At 46.2% G+C, this 18825-nt stretch overlaps 1 protein-coding gene across 2 annotated transcripts in view; it reads left to right on the forward strand.

The window, feature by feature from the left end:
• Positions 1-416: 416 nt before the first annotated feature.
• NFATC4 (nuclear factor of activated T cells 4) overlaps positions 417-18825 on the forward strand; it is a 29993-nt gene continuing 11584 nt past the window's right edge. For both annotated transcript variants that reach the window (XM_033924969.1, XM_033924970.1), the window contains exons 1-6: positions 417-896; positions 10665-11631; positions 12035-12197; positions 16447-16646; positions 17287-17459; positions 18407-18547. In XM_033924969.1, the coding sequence (XP_033780860.1) occupies positions 794-896; positions 10665-11631; positions 12035-12197; positions 16447-16646; positions 17287-17459; positions 18407-18547 (1747 nt within the window). In that variant the 5' untranslated portion in view covers positions 417-793. The remainder of the gene's footprint in view (positions 897-10664; positions 11632-12034; positions 12198-16446; positions 16647-17286; positions 17460-18406; positions 18548-18825) is intronic.

Consider the following 18825-nt stretch of genomic DNA (forward strand, 5'->3'; position numbering starts at 1 on the left):
CACATTAAGATACAATAAGTTCAAAACAAGGTGGCAAGGACGGGAAGGAGAATCAGGAATAAGAATAACAAGAGGCAGCAAGAGACATGATTTAATTCGGAGCAGCCCAGCTGCTTTAAATCCAGTCCTTATAAAGCGTCTTTGAAACAGGAGTAAAGCAAATAGGAAAAAGGAGTGGGGTGGGGTCCTGGGAAGGAGGGGGTTAATGGATCATGGCTAGCCAATAGTAGCAGTTAGGGGGGGGGGACCATTCCAGGCTGGGTTGGGAGCGGAACCACAGAGGGGCATGAGGGAGGGAGGGATAACGTCACGGCTGCACTTAGCCAAAGAGCGGAGAGGGGGGTGTTTAAAACCCACAGATATATCATTCCATTGCTTTTCCTTTTTTTTTTTTATTCACAAGTTTCCAAGGACGAGGGAGGGGGGGCAGAGAGAGTGCATGAGAGAAGGACAAAGAGCGAGTGAGAGAAGAGAAAAAAAGTGCAAAAGAGAACGAGAAAAGAGAAGGAAAAATGCCCACTGTGCCAAAATGTTATAAAAAAGTGCAGTAACTGGCAGACAAAGTTCCTGGAGACCATGACAGGAGGTTTCGTGCAGTGAGTGGGCGCTCAAGTTTCACAGTGAACGAAAGACTGGGTTTTATTAATTTTGGGGGGAGAGAGGAGGACGAACAGGAGCATTTGGGGAGGAGGAGGGGACCTGACCCTGTCTCTGCCTCTTGTTTTGGATTTGTCGTGCTGTCGGACAGGATTTGGGGAAGCGGGGGCTCATCCTCACCGACCCCCCTCCCGCGATGGGAGCTGCTGGGAGTGAGGATGAGGAGCTGGATTTTCGATTGATTTTTGGGGAGGATGAGAGGGAGTGTACCCCTCCGGAGCCTGGACTGCAGGGCCAAGGTAAGTATGCGAAGAGTTCACTCACGCTGGCACAAGCACGCAGATATACACAGAGACATGTAGACAGATATATATACTTAACTGACTTACGCAGACATTGGACAAAAGTGTGGCAGACAGGCAGCCAGTATGCAAGACCCATAGGCAGCATGTCTGCTGACAGGGGGGTACCCTGCAATCACACAGTCTAATTACAGCTGACAGGTCTGGGGTTGGGGGGGACAGATGTTACTACAACTCCTTAAAGACCTGGGGTCTCATCGCCGCACACATGTAATGGCAGGTGACACAGCTGTCACACCGCAGGACGCAGGCTGGTACGCTCTGGAGAGCTGAAGTAATATACAGTCCTGGGTGAGACATCTTACCCAATGGCCACCAGCACCCAGAATTATTTCTGGACACTCTGGGAGAAGTTATGGGCCAACCCCTTCTACTTGCCAGTCTGTCTTTCTCTCTCCCTCTCTGCATATGTTGATCTTTGGGCCTGAGGAGCGCTCTCAGCCTCCCATCTCCCTCTTAGAAGCCTGTTTTTCATCTCCCTCCTGCTTTATGATGCCTGTACCGAGCCAGGGAGGGAAGTTGTGCGTACTTAGTGTTGCTGGTCTCATGCGTGCTTTTCGTGCCATCAACCCTGGCGTCTAAGATGGAAAACAGATGGAAACCGCCTCTCCGCCAGACTCCAAATGAGAATGTGAAATGTGTAGCTTTCTAGTTTCTACACATGTCCTTTTTATAAAGCTACCTCATTACACATCTCTTGTTGAGGCAGGAATGAGGTGCATTAGCCTAGCTGTGTGTGGGATCTCAGTCCTGCTGCAGAACAGGAACAAGGTGAATTGGCAGAGGTGGGTACAGAGGTCTCAGTACTGGAATAGCAGGGGGGAGAGGGCTGAAGGGCAGGAGCAAAGTGTATTGACAGGTTTTTGTACACGGGACGCCGAACAGGAATAAGGTGTGTTGGCACAGCTGTGAACAGGGAGTCTCAGTACTAGAATAGTAGGGGATACTAAAGGGCAGGATTGAAATAGAATTTCAGAGTTGTGTTTAGCGTAGGGGTGGGCAACGAGGGCCACAATCCAGTCAGATTTTCAGGATTTCCCCAATGAATATGCATGAGATCCGTTTGCATACAATAGGAGGCAGTTCTTGCAAATAGATCTCATGTATATTCATTGGGGAAATCCTGAAAACCCGACTGGATTGTGGCCTTCGTTGCCCACTCCTGGTTTAGGGGGTCTCAGTATGAGAATGGCAGGGATGCTGGAGGACGGGAGTGAGGTGCATTGGCTGATGTGGTCTCAGAGATGCAGGATATTGCTATATGAACAATCTGGGATGTTCTTAACCATGGGCTCGGATGCGGGGGGGGGGGGGGGGGGGGGGAGGGGCAATGAGGATTCTGGAATTATGAAGTCTTGGCGCCCAGGAGCTGAGGAAATGTTTCAAAGGTTTTTGAATGTATAGAAAGGAGATCAAATGAAGGTTCAAAAACACTGAAAAATGCTGGGGGAAGGGTGGAGAGCAAAAACTGAGCTGGAAGAGGCATGAAGCGAAAAGCCAAAGAAAATTCAGATAATGAGACGGAAGTTACTGAGCAGGGAAATTTGGAATAGGAAAGGAGAAAAAAAAAGAAAAGAATGTAACCAAAAGGTTTAATGAAAGCAAGCTGAGCTCGAAGAGAGCAGAGGAAAGATGACCCCAGCAACTGCAAACGTCTGATTTAATATATACAAGAGAGTTCACTGACAGAGACACTTTAAAAAGAAGCCCCGACACAACCATTTACAAATCAGCAGGCATTCAAATGAAAATTCAGCTCCATGAAACCCACCCCTGTCACCTACAAAAACACATCCTCAGCTCAAAAGAGTAGCTGAAATTTTATATCATCTCTTTAAAATTTTCCAAATGCACACTGGAATGAGGTGGGGTGAGGTGAGGTGCAGCAAATACTCAAAGGAGATTCTCAGCAGCAGGCCCCAAAAGGGGAAAGAGGATGAGCCCCCTTCCTAAAACTTGCCCTGGCGCTGAGGCTCCTGACGAGCCCAGGAGAAAGTGCACAGAGCAGGAGGACTGTGGCTTGGAAATTTGGAGTTGGCGTGGATGTAAACTGGAGAAGGGTTGCCAACTGGCTTCAGATTCACCCAACAGGGTTGATCCAGGCCAGGTCTTACTCTATTGCATGCAGGGGCTTGTAGTTCTGATTTCCAAACTGGACTACAAGTCCCTACATGCAATAGGGTAAACGCGGGGCTTGATCGACCACCCTGTTGGGCAAATCTGGAGCCGGCTGGAAACTTAAACTGGAAGAAGTCACTTTTTAAAGAGACTCAGCATTTGCCTGCAAGTGGGTCCAGATACCAGTGGCCAAGGCTTGATTTAACGTGCCCATAGGTGCAGTCTAGACAAAGCTAGGATTACCATATGGCTCTAGAAAAAGGAAGATGGATTGAGACATCTGGGTTTTACTTCCATTGAAAGCAATGGAAGTAAAACCCAGATGTCTCAAATCATCCTGCTTTTTCTGGAGCCTTATGGTAACACTAAGCCTACGTTTTTCTGCATCATCCTGCTTCTATTCCAAAAGGCCACTTTACATATTTAGGAGAGTAATGGAGGAAGAGCTAGGAGCCCAGCGTGAACCCACTTCCAATTCCTTTTTGTCTCCAAGCTAGAAAGAGTCCAAACATTTGATCATGGGGTGACAACAAGATGGAGCCTGTGATGATTCTTGGTTACCCAATGAAGGTACAGGTGGATGACATCTAGTGTGGAAGTTACCAGGGCAGAGCAGAGCTTGGGTACAAGGATAAGTCACTATTAACACTGTCCTAGGATGGCTCCAGAAAAAAAGAGGACGGATTGAGATACCTGGGTTTTACTTCCATTCAGTGGCATAGTAAGGGGGGCAGGGACGGACCGCCCAGGGCTCCGTCTTGGTGGGAGTGCTGGCACATCTCCCCCACAACCCCCCATTCCACATTCATGCCCTCTCTTCCCCACCCTCCATACTCCTTTAAAATTTTCACCAGCGCGAGCAACTACTCTGGCCCGCTGCTCATGCCGGCCTGGCTTCCTCTGAAATCACTTCCGGGTCGCGGGGCCAGGAAGTGACGTCAGAGGGAAAGCTGGAGCAAGCAGCAAGCTGGAGAAGCTGCTTGCGTTGGTGAAGATTTAAAGAGGTACAGATGTGGGAAGGGAGGTTTGTGAGCGGGGGAGGGGGGGTTGGCATGGAAGGAGCGAGGGGCCCCTCCACCCCAGGCACTGCCTACCCTCGCTACGCCACTGCTTCCACTAAAAGCAACGGAAGTAAAGCCCAGATGTCTAAATCCGTCTTCTTTTTTCTTGAGCCATATGGTAACCCTACACTGTCCCAGCCACATCTGTATTGGAACTAAGAGTAACTAAAACTCAGAACATTTGTGCTGCCTGGTAGGCATAGAAGAGCACTGCGCAAGAAGGTACCTTGTGTAATCCTTGCTCAGAAGCAGAGGGTTGCCCTCAGCCAGGGCAGTGGTTCTCATTCCCAGCCCTTGGGACACACCTATCAAGTCAAGTTTTCAGGTAGAGAATGGTAGGGAGACAAATTTGTCCCTGTCCCTGCAGGAACTCAGTTTCTCCGTCTCGTCCCTGCGAGTTTTGTCACTGTCCCTGTCCTTGCCCCATTCCTGTAAGCTCTGCCTTAACTGCACAAGCCTCGAACACTTATGATTTGAAAGTGTTTGAGGCTTGTGTAGATGAGGCCGGAGCTTGAAGGAATGAGGCAGGGACAGGGAAAAAACTCAGGGGGGATGAGAAAATGAGTTCCCGCAGGGACGGGGAAAAATTTGTCCCCGTGTCATTCTCTATTTTCAGGATTTCCACAATAAATACGCATGAGATGAATTTGCATGGCCTGCCTCCATTATATACAAATCTATTTAACGCATATCCAGTTTGGAAATCCTGAAACCTCAACTGGCAAGGTATGCCCTTTGGACTGGGTTGAGAACCACTGAAGCAGGGAACCTGCAGTTCTTGATCATATGTCTCTTTAGCTATAAATTATAATATTATTATTAAGACTTAGCCAAAAGGAAAAATGTATAAACTATAAACACCCAGGAACCCTAAGGAAACTTTAAAGAGTCGGCCAAGGACAGGCTGTAACTGAGATATTCTAGTTAATAATTGAAGATTATAATGTTAATTATATACATGACCTGCAAAGAATTACAAAAAAGAAAAAAACAAACCCCTGTTTATTTACAGAGATATTAGGATCTAATGAGGGTCAAAGTGAAAGAAAGAAACAGGTTGGTTTAAAAGCTAACTGGGAGAGGCCATGGGAAACCTTCAGCATAGTAGATGATGACGGCAGATAAAGACCCAAATGGTCCATCCATTCTGCCCAAATTGATTCAATTTAAATTTTTTAAATTTTTCCTTCCTAGCTATTTCTGGGCAAGAATTCAAAGCTCTACCCGGTACTGTGCTTGGGTTCCAACGGCCGAAATCTCCGCCTCAGCATAAAAGATGGACTCTTCTCGTGTTTATTTTTCTCTGTTTATTAGGATTTTTTAACCACCTTTATGGAGAGAATCAGCCAAGGTGCTGTTTCATGCTATGATTTTATTTACTAGGAGAAACCTACAACGGATTGGTGATTCAATGAATATTTCTTATTTGTTTATGTTAAAAAATTTCTATGCCGTTTATCTCTTGAAACATCTCTATCCCCCCTCTCCACCTCCTCCTTCTTATTCCGTATCCCTGCATCTTCCCTTATCCCTCTTCGTGCGCCTCCCTTCTCTTTTTTCCTTAATATTGTGTATTGGAAGCTTCTATAGTCAATTCTGAGCGGTTTGCATGAGCTTCGGTAAAGGTGTTACAATACCTAAGCTCCAGTAATGGTGTTACATAGGGTTACCAGAAATCCAAATTTACCCAGACTTGTCCTCTTTTTAGAGAGCATGTCCGGGCGTCTGGATGGCTTTTTAAAACCCAGCACTTTGTCTGGGTTTTGAAAAGCAGATTGCGTCAAGAGGGGCATCCGTAGGTGCGCAGATGCAACACGGTGACATCACGTGTACGTGGAAGTGCGTATGATATCATCGCGTCGCATCCACGAATGCGTGGATGCCCTCCCAACTGACAAGCAGGCTGAGGGGGCGGGGATAGGGGGGAAAGGCTTGGGCGTGGCATGGGTGTAATGGGGCAGGGATGGGTGGAACTGGGCCTATCCATCTGATGCAGCCAAACAAATTCTGTGGTCTGCCTTTATTGCAACGGTCAAGTAATGTCAGTAAACATACTCAGAGTACATCTGTTGTGATAATGCTTTTATGTGAACCCAGTACCAGCAGTGACCATAAGGTGTCACTAACTTCTATTAAATTAACAGTATACTGCCACCTTCAGGTCACTGCTAGAGTGCTCTTCCACAGACAAAAGGACAGAGTCCACATGTGTATCATAATACATTTCACTTTTCTGTATCTGTATAATGTGAATAGGAGCAATTCTTTGTAATAAAATAAACATTTAGCCAGGCAGAAGTGAGGTGCACTAGCAGAGTTGCATTGTGGATGTGTTAGGATAGGCAGACATAGTTTTCACTTTTATGTAGTGTTTCCTGTATCATTAGGAAATACGTTGGGGAGGTCCAGTTTGAGGACATGACCCTGATTTGGAAAGTGTGAAACTGTATTTTGGCTTCGGAAAGGAAATGGCTGCGGTTAAGCCAGTAGAGCTGGAATGTTGGCAGGGACAGGCTCAGGGAAATTTTCAGCTATTCAAGGGGGTTTCTTTGTTTGTTTTTTTCAATATTGTAGACCTGGAGCAAAACTTGAGTGGATTCTACCCACTAATGACTTTACCAGAAGGTCAATTAACTGGGGTATACTCAGGAGGGAGCTAGAGACAACATGTCATTTCAGTACTAGAAGAAAAGAGGGTCCCGTCAGGAAAGAGTAAAGTGCATTGACAAAGCTGTGTGTGACGTAGGAAGAAGAACATAAAAATTGCCGCTTCTGGGTCAGACCAGTGGTCCATCGTGCCCAGCAGTCCACTCCCGCGGCGGCCCTTGAGTCTAGCCTTACCTGTGTACGTTCTGGTTCAGCAGGAACTTGTCTATCTTTGTCTTGAATCCCTGGAGGGTGTTTTCCCCTATAACAGCCTCCGGAAGAGCGTTACAGTTTTCCACCACTCTCTGGGTGAAGAACTTCCTTACGTTTGTACGGAATCTATCCCCTTTTAACTTTAGAGAGTGCCCTCTTGTTCTCTCTACCTTGGAGAGGGTAAACAACCTGTCTTTATCTACTAAGTCTATTCCCTTCATTATCTTGAATGCTTCGATCATTATCGTGAATGTCTCCTCTTTTCAAGGGAGAAGAGGCCCAGTTTCTCTAATCTCTCACTGTACGGCAACTCCTCCAGCCCCTTAACCATTTAATTGCTCTTCTCTGTCCTTCTTCATGTACTTGCTACAGAGCAGGAGTGGGGTGCCTTCTCAAGGATTTATGATCCCACGCATTCCCTACCTTGTTATTTCGGTTTCTTACTCCTCCATAATACATGAGCATGGAGAATTGTCTCTTACATTGCTCGCTAAGCTTGGAGTATAATTCTTGCTCCTGGTCACGTAACTAGCTAATAATTTACAGCCACTTCCTCTACGTCATTCCTTCTCCTCCATCCCCTGTTAAGAGGGTCCTGTATTTTTGCAGCTCTCTCCCCCCATATTACAGCCCCGTGTGAGGATACCACACTCCCTGCAGCTCACCCCTGTCCCACATTCCCTTCAGTGTTGTCCATTGCCAGAGCCCTATATGAAGAACCAGGGATAGCCTAGGCATCTGCCCAGGGCAACAGAAGTTAGGAGGTGGCAGAGCAGCAGTACAGGATCTGCTCCCTCCCCTCCTCCACTGCCACTACCACTGCTGCCCCTCCCCCCAACTCTTCCTGAGCCGCAATAAAACACTGTAAATCAGTGAGCACAGCTTACAATCCAGCTCTGCGAGGTCCTGCTCCCTCTGATGTCTTGATACCCAACAGAATTGGGACCTGTCCCTGTGCTCAGAGGTTCCACGTTGCTACAGACTGGCTTGGGCAAAGATAGGGTGGAACAAGAGGAACAATGTATGAGTGATACTGAACAGAGAGGAGTAGTATAGGAAAGGGGAGATCCTAGACAACTGGATGAGGATAAGTAGGGGTGAGGGAGATGATGGACATTTGATGGGGATAGAAGGGAAGAGGAGATGCTGGACACCTTAGAGAAAGTAAGCAAGGTAGGGGAGATGCTGGCCACCAGGGGGAGGGACAATAGAGAAGAAGAAAGGGAGATGGACTACAAGGCAGTTGAGGGGGGAGATGGGACAAGGAACTGAGCCACCACCAGGAAGGTAGGCATGCACAATTGAAGGTTCACATAGGCTGTATTGTCAGATACCCTGGGGCAAATCTTGAAAAGATCCCGCACTGCAAGGTCTTACACTTGCTGTAGTGCTCTCCTTTAATACAGCTCTATATGGAGGTCCCATATACCCTGAAGCTCTCCTCATTATTACAACTATAGGTGTTTTTGTCTTAAATGTCTGGCCCTTCTCTCATTCTTTTTTTTTTTTTTTTTGTGATTCTTTCTCTCTTTTTTCATTTACCCTTTTTGTTTAGATTTTTTTGGGTACTATTATTTAGATTTTCCAACATACGTTTTGACTTAGGCCTCAGGCCTTTGGCAGAGAAGGTTGCCACGGTAACTGAGATCCTTGCACTGGGAGAATGTCATATTAAGGCCTGGTGGGTGGTGAGGGGGGGGGGATCTTGCTGAGGGAAACCTGAAGTTAATTGAATCCATGTGTTGGAGCCTCCTCAGCATATAAGGGAGGATATGTGATGTGGTGGGTATGGGGGAGCAAGGAAAGTTAGCCAGTTCATGCTTTCTAAATGTAGCCATTCAGAATGACTCCCTGAAGAAAGCCAGATGCGAGGAGATTTGGTGAGAGAGGTAAAAAATAACGGCTCTCTGATGAAAGCCAGATGAAGGATAGCTAGGTGTAATGAGAGATATGATGGATGGTGGTTCTTTGGTGAGAGATAGATGGTAATAGAATGTAGAGAGAAACTGCACATGATAGCTCCTTGATGAGAGACAGAATGGTCATGTTATGTAGGAGGGGTAGCTGTGGTCTCCCTCTTTCACACAGTTCTCCTGCCAACGTGCCTTCATACCAAAACTAGGTGGATTCTTAGTTCTCTCTTGTCAGGTAGGGGTTGGGGGGTGGGTTAGGGGTGAGAGAGGACCTGCTAAAGCCATGGCTCCTAATTGTGTGCCATAGACTCTTGGAGAGGGAATGCAATGAACTGAGAGAGGAGAGGGGGGCATGTGAGAGGCAGCATCAGTAAGATGAGTGCTCTGGTGATTTACATGTAGATCTCTTGAGCTCCCGTGCAGAAGCTGCATGTTCCCCCAACCCTGCACCTCAAAACAGCACGGATTCCCCACAGCAGTGCCCCCTGTCTGAAGCAACCGAAGCTTCTTCACAGTGATGCCCCTAGTCAGAGGCAAAGGGAGCTTCCTCAGACTGTGGCCCTTTCACCTGGCTGTTGTGAGATCTTACTCCGAGCAGTACCTTCTATTAAGGAGGGGGTACTCCAGGGTCAGCATGAACTTCCTCACAGCGATGCCTCATTCGCTCTCTCTCCCTCTCTGTTAATTCCCATGTGCCAGAGAGGAAACGGCATGGCTTGTGCTTCCTTCTCTACCCTCCCTGCCCTTTGGTTTATCCGAGACCTCCCATCTACAACCTTTCCGCAGGAAAAACACATTAATGCCCTAATTATTTACTGTCTCCCCGGGCAACATAACATCAGTATTGAATGCTGAAAGACACAGAAGCATGGCCAAGCAGCAGGTCTGGAGTTGGTGGAGTGGTGGGGGATGTGTCAGGGAGTGAAGTTGTCAATGAAGGAGCTCGATGGAGTTGAGGTGAGGCTATGGAAGGGGGTCAGTAGCAAGGTGCAGGAGCCGAACTCTCCAAGAGCTGGAAGAGCATGGGACAATATAGAAGTTTTAGCAAGAGCTACCACAAATGGTTAGGGCTATGGGCTGAGACCCTGGGGAACTGGGTTTGATTCTCACTACTGCTCCTTGTGACCTTGGGAAAGTTACTGCACCCTCTGTTGGCCCAGGTACAAAAACAGATTGTGAGCTCAGTAGGACAGAGAAAGTAGCTGCATATAAAAATTGTACCACAGAAAGGCGGTATATCAAGTCCTTGACCCTTTAGGATTGCTGCAGTTGTCTCGATCTTGCCACATCTGAGTAAGTGGAACCGACGTTTCAGCCATCAAGCTGAAACATCAATTCCACTTACTCAAGACGTTGCAAGATCTAGTCAAATGCGACAATCATGATAGAAATATAGAAACAAGACGGCAGATAAAGGCCAAATGGTCCATCCAGTCAGCCCATCTGCAGCATCCACTATTTCCTCCTCTCCCTAAGAAATTCCATATGCCTGTCCCACGTTTTCTTGAATTCAGACACAGTCTTGGTCACCACCTCTACTGGGAGACTATTCCATGCATCTACCACCCTTTCTGTAAAAAAAGTATTTCCTTAGATTACTCCTGAGCTTATCAGCTTTTAACTTCATCCTATGCTCTCTGCCCTATGCCAGCTGCAGAAGCCTATAAGAACAAAGATCTACCACGTTGAAGCTTGAATCTTAAAGAGACCTTTCTGTCAATGAAATATAACCACTTCTTCCTCTCTCTCCCCAGACCTTGATCCAGATGAGCTCTCCATGTGTTGCAAGATGACAGCTGAAGACCTTCCTTCTTCCTCCTTTGCTGCTCACCAGCCTCTAGGCATCCCCCGACCAAGTCTGGGTTACCGGGCCGGCATGCACTCCCCACCTCCACGTCCAGCTCCTGCGGCAGACCCCAATGATACCTATGAGAGTCAGCCAGCTCGTTACGTGCAATTGGGAGGGGGCTCACGAATCCTGGAATGCCCCAGCATTCAGATAACCACCATCTCCCCTGCTGAGGAGGGTATCTATGCCAATGGCTGGGACCCTGTACCCCTGCAAGACCACCTCTACCTGCCCCTGGATCCCTACAGCTACCGAGAGGCCCTGATGAGTCCCAGCCCTGCCAGTAGCCACTCCTCCTTGAGTTTCTTCTCCTCTGAGGCGTCCTCTTGTGATTCCCTCCAACAGATGTGTGAAGATTTGGACTCTGAGCTCAATGAAGCGGCTTCCCGTTGCACCCTGGGGTCCCCTGCTGGTTCTCCACAACCTTGGGGTGACCAGTGGCCCCGCAGTCCCTCCCTTTCACCCTGCCCTTCTCCAAGGGAGGACTCTTGGCCTGGCCCAACCTCCCGTTCCCCTTCACCATGCGGGAAGAGGAGGCGGTCAATTTCTGAACTGCAGCCCACTTCCCCAGCCCTGCTTTCTGGGAGGGGGGATGGTGGAATGGTAGAGGAAAGCTCCCCCATTGACAGGGACCCTACCATTACACTCTCTCAACCAGCGGAGGCAGACAATATCCCACAGAAGGCTAGGAAGACTTCCACAGAGCAGACAGTGGCCCTGGTGCGACAGGAAGAGGCAGCTGGGAGTGGAGAGGACATGGCTGCTGGTTACCCTCAGTTCCGGAAAGAGAATGGCACCATGGATTATTTGGCGGTGCCCTCTCCCCTAGCATGGGCTAAGGCCAGAATTGGGGGCCACATCCCCATCTTCAGGTAATGTCTCTTCATTCCCCATTTTACTGTCTCCTCCCAAAGCGTGCTCCATTTCAAGTTCAGCTCCTTGCCTTCCCCTCTCTTCCTTATTCTCCCCCTAACCTAATGGATCCCTTCTCCTGGTTTTGTTTTTCTGTAACAGGCTCAATGTCTTTGCTTATATTTCACAGACCACACATCTTCTGTGTATACACAGAGTTGTCAGGGAGACCAACTCACCCCCTGAAATGAAAGACCAGATCATACCTTACTGAAGCTCAGTTGTATGTGTGTATGTTTGAGGGCTGTGTGTTGGGGAGGGGATGGTTTCAGTACTGTAATAGCAGAGGGGTACTGCAGAGCAGGATTGAGATGCACTGACAGCTATTGTGTGTCTCCCTCCCTCACTCTGTCTCCTGCTCAGGTCATCGGCCCTGCCCCCTCTGGACTGGCCACTCCCTAGTCAGTATGACCAATATGAGCTGAAAGTGGACATCCAGCCACGCACACATCACAGGGCCCATTATGAGACCGAAGGCAGCCGGGGGGCTGTGAAAGCTTCCCCGGGGGGTCATCCCGTAGTCAAGGTAAGGACATCCCTCCTTGAGTTACGCTACAAAAGACTTATTCAAAACTACGTAGCAGGTTGGCCCAACTTCAGATTAGATCATCAGCCTTATGTTTGAATTCCTTCCCTCATACAGAGCATTCTTGAATTTGTAGTTCTGTCTTGTTTTTGGATAAACTGAAGTATAATAAGTACCCTGGATGCAATGGTGTAATGCAAGAACTGGCTCAGTCCATCCTTATTAAAGCAATGGTTCTCAACTGGTGAATTCTCAAGAAGCGGGAGGTGTGTCACAAAATATTTGCATATAAAAAGTAGCGGTATATCTGCAAGCCATAACAACCATCTAGGCCTGCAAGTTGGGAAGACCAGAGATCCAGAGAGTAAAGAAATTGGCATCCCCATAACTGGGCCTGGGAACCTATTACTGTTCCCCTCCCCTCCCCCCCAGTGAAAACTGCTGCAGATCTGCTATACATAGGCTCTGTTTGCTACATACTTTTTGAGAAGCATTTTTTTGGGAGTTTTGTGTTGCTTCACAATACTGTATCTGGCAGTAGAGGGATTTTGTGTTGCTGTTACTGAGGTGACACCAGAATCTGAATATTTATCTGTTTTGGATGACATCAGAAATGGTATCGTGGTTTTTTTTTAATGGAACTGAATGGTAGGCATTTACACTAAACTCATTGTCAGTAAAGAAATACTTAGGAAAATTTTTATTCAGCTGTATATTTTAATTTCATGTCACATACATGAGCATTATTGTCTGACAGGTGTAACAGCAGAAAAAAAAGGTTGAGAACCTTAAAGCCATCTTATAGTAACATTCCAATCCGCAATACACTGTAAATTTTGATTTTAGATATGCATATTCTTCCAAAGATAAGTTAGGTTGTGTTCAGGCATAGTATGTTTCCCTACTTCAGAAAGTTTATAGTTTAAATATAGACACGAGTCTGTAGAGGGTGATATGATTTGCCCAAAGAAACAAGGAATATCATGACTTCCCTATGTCTTTGCCTGTTCTAGCCACTAAGCCATGCCTGTATTCTAGATGTGGTTTGAGAAGCCATTTTGTTTTCTCCAGGGGGCCATTGAGGACACACTTCCTGGTTTCATATTTCATTCTTCTCAAACTGTAATACATCATAGGTGTACAGTAGCACAGTGCTGAGAAGAACACTTTCTTGGTCTCAAAGTGAAGTAAGATGTGGTGTCTTCAATGACATCATTAGTATACAAAATGGCTGCCAGATTACCCCCAGACTGTCTCTCTATATGCTTCTTTTTTCTCCTGTTTTCTGCTTGCTTTTCTTTCTCTCTCCAGGAGGGAGATCTTACATCTTTCCAGGTTTCTCTGACGGGGTCCTAAGCAACTGTCCCATTCACCGACTCACTGTATTCTGTCACCACATTTCACCCCATTCTGATCCTGAAAAGAGACAAGCTCAAGGGCATCACATATTCCACCCCCCCCCCCCTCACACACACACCACACACATGCTCAAATTTGCCTCTGTTCTGCCCAGCACAGATAAAATCCAGCTGTAAGCTGAGTCCTGCAGAACAGGCTTCGGAGCTGGCCTTTCCCACGCTCTCATCCCTCTGAGACATAACTCCCTCTGTCTATCCTCACTAAGTCTCTGTCTCTCTATGTCCCTTTTCTGTTTTATGTATGCTTATACTTGTCTCTCTCTGTCTCTCTCTGTGGGTTTTTTGTGTCAATGGTCTCCATCTTTTTATGTCTTTCTTTTATGTCTGCCTCTCATCTCCTCCCTCTGTCTCTCTAAATTTTTGTATATGTGCGTGCCTGTCATTCCTTTTGCTACCTGGTGTGAAAAGGGAAAACTTACTTATGAAACTCTGAGAGAATAAGAGTCTCTGATCTGCCTCAGCATGGAAGGTTCATTTTTGCTCTCCAGTGAGTTAAACGCTAGCACTCTCTCTGAGGAAGGGTCATATTTATTCTTGCTGGTCTGTGTTCTATTTTTACTCTGCACTGGAGTAATGGGGGTTTAATAAGTTTACCTCCTGTGCACAAACAAGGCACACCCACTCCTCAGAGCCCTAGTCAGAAGAAGTCTCTCCTCTCTTAGCACTCTCTCACATTCTTTAATTTTTCTCTCTCCCCTGTTTCTTTCACTGAAGGCATATTTGTTTCAAAAAGCCTTATAAAAAAATCTCTCTAGCACTTTATAGCGTGTGAGGTGTAATATCGCAGCATTGACAGGTCCAAAATAAAAACTGGAAGATACTTCTGTGACTGGTGAACCGCAAGTCAAACACAAGCAAATTGAGGTGGTTGGGAAAGATGATGGAATAACAACCAATTCTTTATCGAGGGTATCTTTATTGCAGAAATGATCCAACATAGCTCGAAATTTTGCAAGGTTAGATGGTAGATCTCAGAATTTCAGTAGCAACTGAAAAAGTCATCATCAAAAGACTATGAACTTACCTCTGGAGCATTTTCTTACAAGTATTATTTCTGATCACAAACTAACGTCCATCAGAGGACCCCTGCAGGCATTTCTGCTGAAACCCAGCCATGTTGGGTTATTTCCACAATAAAGATAACCTCAGTGAAGAATTGTTTTTCTATCTTTATATAAGTACAGTATATTAAATAAATAAATAAACTGTGTTTTGCCTGCAACTGACAGGTACGAGGCAACTTAGTTGATTTCCTTGATAATTACAGGTTAAATATTATACGAGTTAGTTTTGATATTTTGTTGTTGGCATCTATTATTTTTGTACATTGTCTTATATTAATTTTAGGCCCAAAAAATGCACTAGGTCTTATTTTGGGGGTATGTACATGATCATCTCTCCCTTCCTCTCCTTCACCCCAATTCTTCCTCTTTCCTTTCTCTCCCCCACATGTGCAGCATCTTTCCTCCCCTTCCTCCCATCCCTCGTGCAGTAGGACCCTTGCCTAGCTTAACTTCCCTCTCATCCCTTGTGCAGCAGAACCCTTGCCCAGCTTCCCTTCCATCCCTCCCATCCCTTGGGTTTCAGAACCCTTGAGCGAGCACCCCCTCCCCCTGAACACCCGCACCCGCTGCGTAGCCAAACCCCCATCATTTCCTCCCTCCCATCCAAACCATGCCGACCATGAGTGAGCCCTCTCCCCGCCCCCTCCTTACTATGCCACTGCGAGGGTCATACCAATAGACTTAATAGAGCAGGTCAGTAGAGTTAAGGGGGCCAGTAGACTTAAAAGGGGGTCAATGGTATGGACAGACTTGATGGCCTGTAGCCCTTATCTGCCGTCATCTTTCTATGTTTCTATGTTTCTAACTTAGGTGCAGGTGTTTAGGCCTGGTTTTCATTGGCATATTTGGCTGTGCCGAAATGTTACTCACGTGGATGAGTGCTATACATGATGGAATCGGGCTAAGAGCCATCCTTTGCAGCACCAGTTTTGTAGGCGGCATATATAGAATTTGACCCAGAATATAAAATTATGCGTGCTAGATTATAGAATTAGGGGGGTAGTGACAATGGCATAGCGAGGGAGGTTGATGCCTGGGCCAGTGGTGCCTGCCATCACCACGCTGTGCATCACCCCCCACTTCCACACTACTCGGGCGTCCTCCCCCCAGTACCTCTTTAAATGTTTGTTGCCATGAGAAACATCTTCAACTTGCTGCTCATGCCGGAATTGTCTCCCTTTTGACATCACATCCTGGTCCTGTGACCAGGAAGTGATGTCAGAAGGGAGCCAATTCCGCTGTGGAAGATGCTTCTCATGGCGACAAACATTTAAAAAGGTATGTGGGGGGAGGGGGCAAAGAGGAAAAGAGGTGTCGGTACCCCCCCCCCCAAAATTGCTCCCAGAGTGATCTGCCCCCTTACGCCCCCCTTATTGAGTATTGCTCTCTTCTTTCCTCTGGTCATGCCCAATCTTCTGCCCTTGTAGCCATGTATCTATTCCTGCTCATCCTTCCCCCCATCTGGAGATCCCTTTTTCCTGGGAAAGAGCTACCCTGCAAAAAGAGTAAAAGTCACCCCCATTTTTGCAACCTAACAAACATATCTAGAAAGAGTTACCTGAGATAAAATGTCAAGCCAGAGGAGGGAAAGGCTGGGCTCAAAGTCCAGAAATACCCTAAGGAAAAGCCTTAATGGTGACTCCAGCAACATAGGAAGCGTGTGTAGACTACCGTGGAGGCCAGTGATGATTTGTTGGGAAGAAAATGGAAATGGGAGGTAAGAATCAGCCTTCAGTGACTATAGTCTCCCTTCCTTGCTTCTTCCAGCTGATAGGGTACAATGAGAAGCCACTGACCCTCCAGATGTTTATCGGCACAGCAGATGAAAGGAACCTCCGGCCGCATGCCTTCTACCAGGTCCATCGCATCACCGGGAAAATGGTGTCCACCTCTAGCTATGAGGCCGTGACTGGCGGCACCAAGGTCCTGGAGATGTCTCTGCTGCCTGAGAATGGCATGGCATCAAAGTAAGCTGTGAACCAGGAAAGAGGGCAGCTCAATTTGAGGTCTTTAAAGAGAGTTCTTATTATGCTTTATGCAGCCATAGGAGGATTAAGAATTTGTCTAGAATACTGTACCTTTGTTTTTCTTTAAAGATATCTGTAAGATTGTAATGCCTAAGACTTAACTAACCATAGACAACCACTGAATTCTGCAATCATTCCAGAATAGGAATTTTGTTGCAATCCTGATGTGTTATCCTTTTCAAGTAGTAAATATCTGGAGAATATTTAGAGATCAGAGTCAGAGATAGGCACTCGATTGTAATGCCTATGCATTATTCTTTTGGAACAGACTTTTTGATTATAACACCTGAATGCTATCCCTTCAGATACAAGTATTTGATTGCAATATTTGTGTTTTCAGGCCCAGCATTATAGGGAGGTCATCAGGGCAACTTTTCTAGGCACCCATACCAAAGTAGGCCTCATGCCTGCCCAAATCTGAAGGAGACTTTAGAGTCTCCTTCTGAGTTTGTGCCTTGGGCCCTGATATATCTAACTTTGGCCCTGGGTATATTATCTCACCAGTGGTGCCTGATTTGTTATCCCTGTCATTATCATTTCAGGGATATTTGATTGCAATTCCTACGTGTTGTCTTTCCAGTATTGACTGCGCAGGGATCCTGAAGTTGCGAAACTCAGATATTGAGCTGCGAAAGGGTGAGACAGATATTGGACGCAAGAACACGCGGGTGAGGCTAGTGTTCCGTGTACATGTGCCTCAGGGCACTGGGAAGGTGGTATCTCTGCAGGTTGCTTCCATCCCCATTGAGTGCTGTGAGTATTCCATACCAAATTATTATTCATTTATTTAATTCATTTTCTATTCCTCCCTCCTCAAAGAGCTCAGAACGGGTTACAGGTTAACATACATAATATTCAGTTAACAGGTTTCAATTTGCCATAGTTACAATACAAGTTTGGTCTTTTTGTCTGGTACAAGTTTTTATCCTAACTTGACATATTCTGAGGATCTTGTATCAATCTATATTTCTTTGTAATCTATCGGTCGTGGACGGGGGAGTTAGGTGTTTACTGATTTCCTAAAGTTGAGGAGTCCTTCAAAGGATCTGTGGGGGCAGTTGATTCCAGTGGCTCGGTATGCAGTGGGAGTAGGAGCGTCGTTTGGTGGTTTGCAGTTTGAGGGCACGACCAGGGGGCGTTTTGAGGTGTATATCATCCTGGGAGAGGGGGGACCTGTTCGGCACGTATGGAGAAAGCTTTAGGATTTATTTACCACCTTTTTGAAGGGATTCACTCAAGGCAGTGTCCAGCAAGAATAAGTTAAATATATACAACAGATAATTACAGCAGTAAAAATATTCAAATTACAATGAAAAGTATGGAATAGTATAATACATTATAGTGTTGACACAATACGTATTAAAACGTTTTAATAGACAGCTTAAGCGAAGATGAAGCATATAGATAGAGTAACAAGATTAAGAAAATAAGGGGAATAATTTTATAGAAGGTTCCACAGGAGGTCAGAAGGGGGCTTAAAAATCTTAGGGTATATAGTATGTACAGCCAGTGGAAGGGGGTGGGGGTGTGACTAGCAAGTTTGTTTCTTTTTCCATTAAAACCCCGAATGAAGAGCCAATCTTTCACCTGCTTTCTAAAGTACAGTAAAATATTCAATGACCTTGAACCATCTGGTAATCCAATGCCCTTATCATTTGTTTTTGATCTCTTCTTGTTTTCTTCTGCTGGGGGTTGTGTAGCTCAGCGTTCAGCCCAGGAACTGCCCCAAATCGAGAGCTATAACATCACGGCCTGCTCTGTAAATGGGAGGGAGGAGATGGTTGTCTCTGGCTTGAATTTCCTTCCTGAATCAAAGGTCATCTTCCTGGAGAAAGGTCCAGGTGAGTTATACCCTTGTGTTTCCTGATGATTAGTTATGTGGTTGGTTGACACATAGGTTAATGATTGTTTAATGGGTTGGTTGATTGATTAATGAGCTGAGTGATGGAAAGATTGATTGGTTTATAGATGAATAGGTCAGACAGCTAGTTAATTTGCAGATAGATGGTTTTACTTTCTGCATTGATTCTGTTGTAGATTAATGGTTATTTTAAATTTTTAACTGCTTTGTGACTAAAGAACAAAGAGCACCGTGGTGACTACAGTTATGTGTATATGA

The sequence above is a fragment of the Geotrypetes seraphini genome, chromosome 16, assembly GCF_902459505.1.
Source record: "Geotrypetes seraphini chromosome 16, aGeoSer1.1, whole genome shotgun sequence".
NCBI lineage: Eukaryota > Metazoa > Chordata > Amphibia > Gymnophiona > Dermophiidae > Geotrypetes > Geotrypetes seraphini.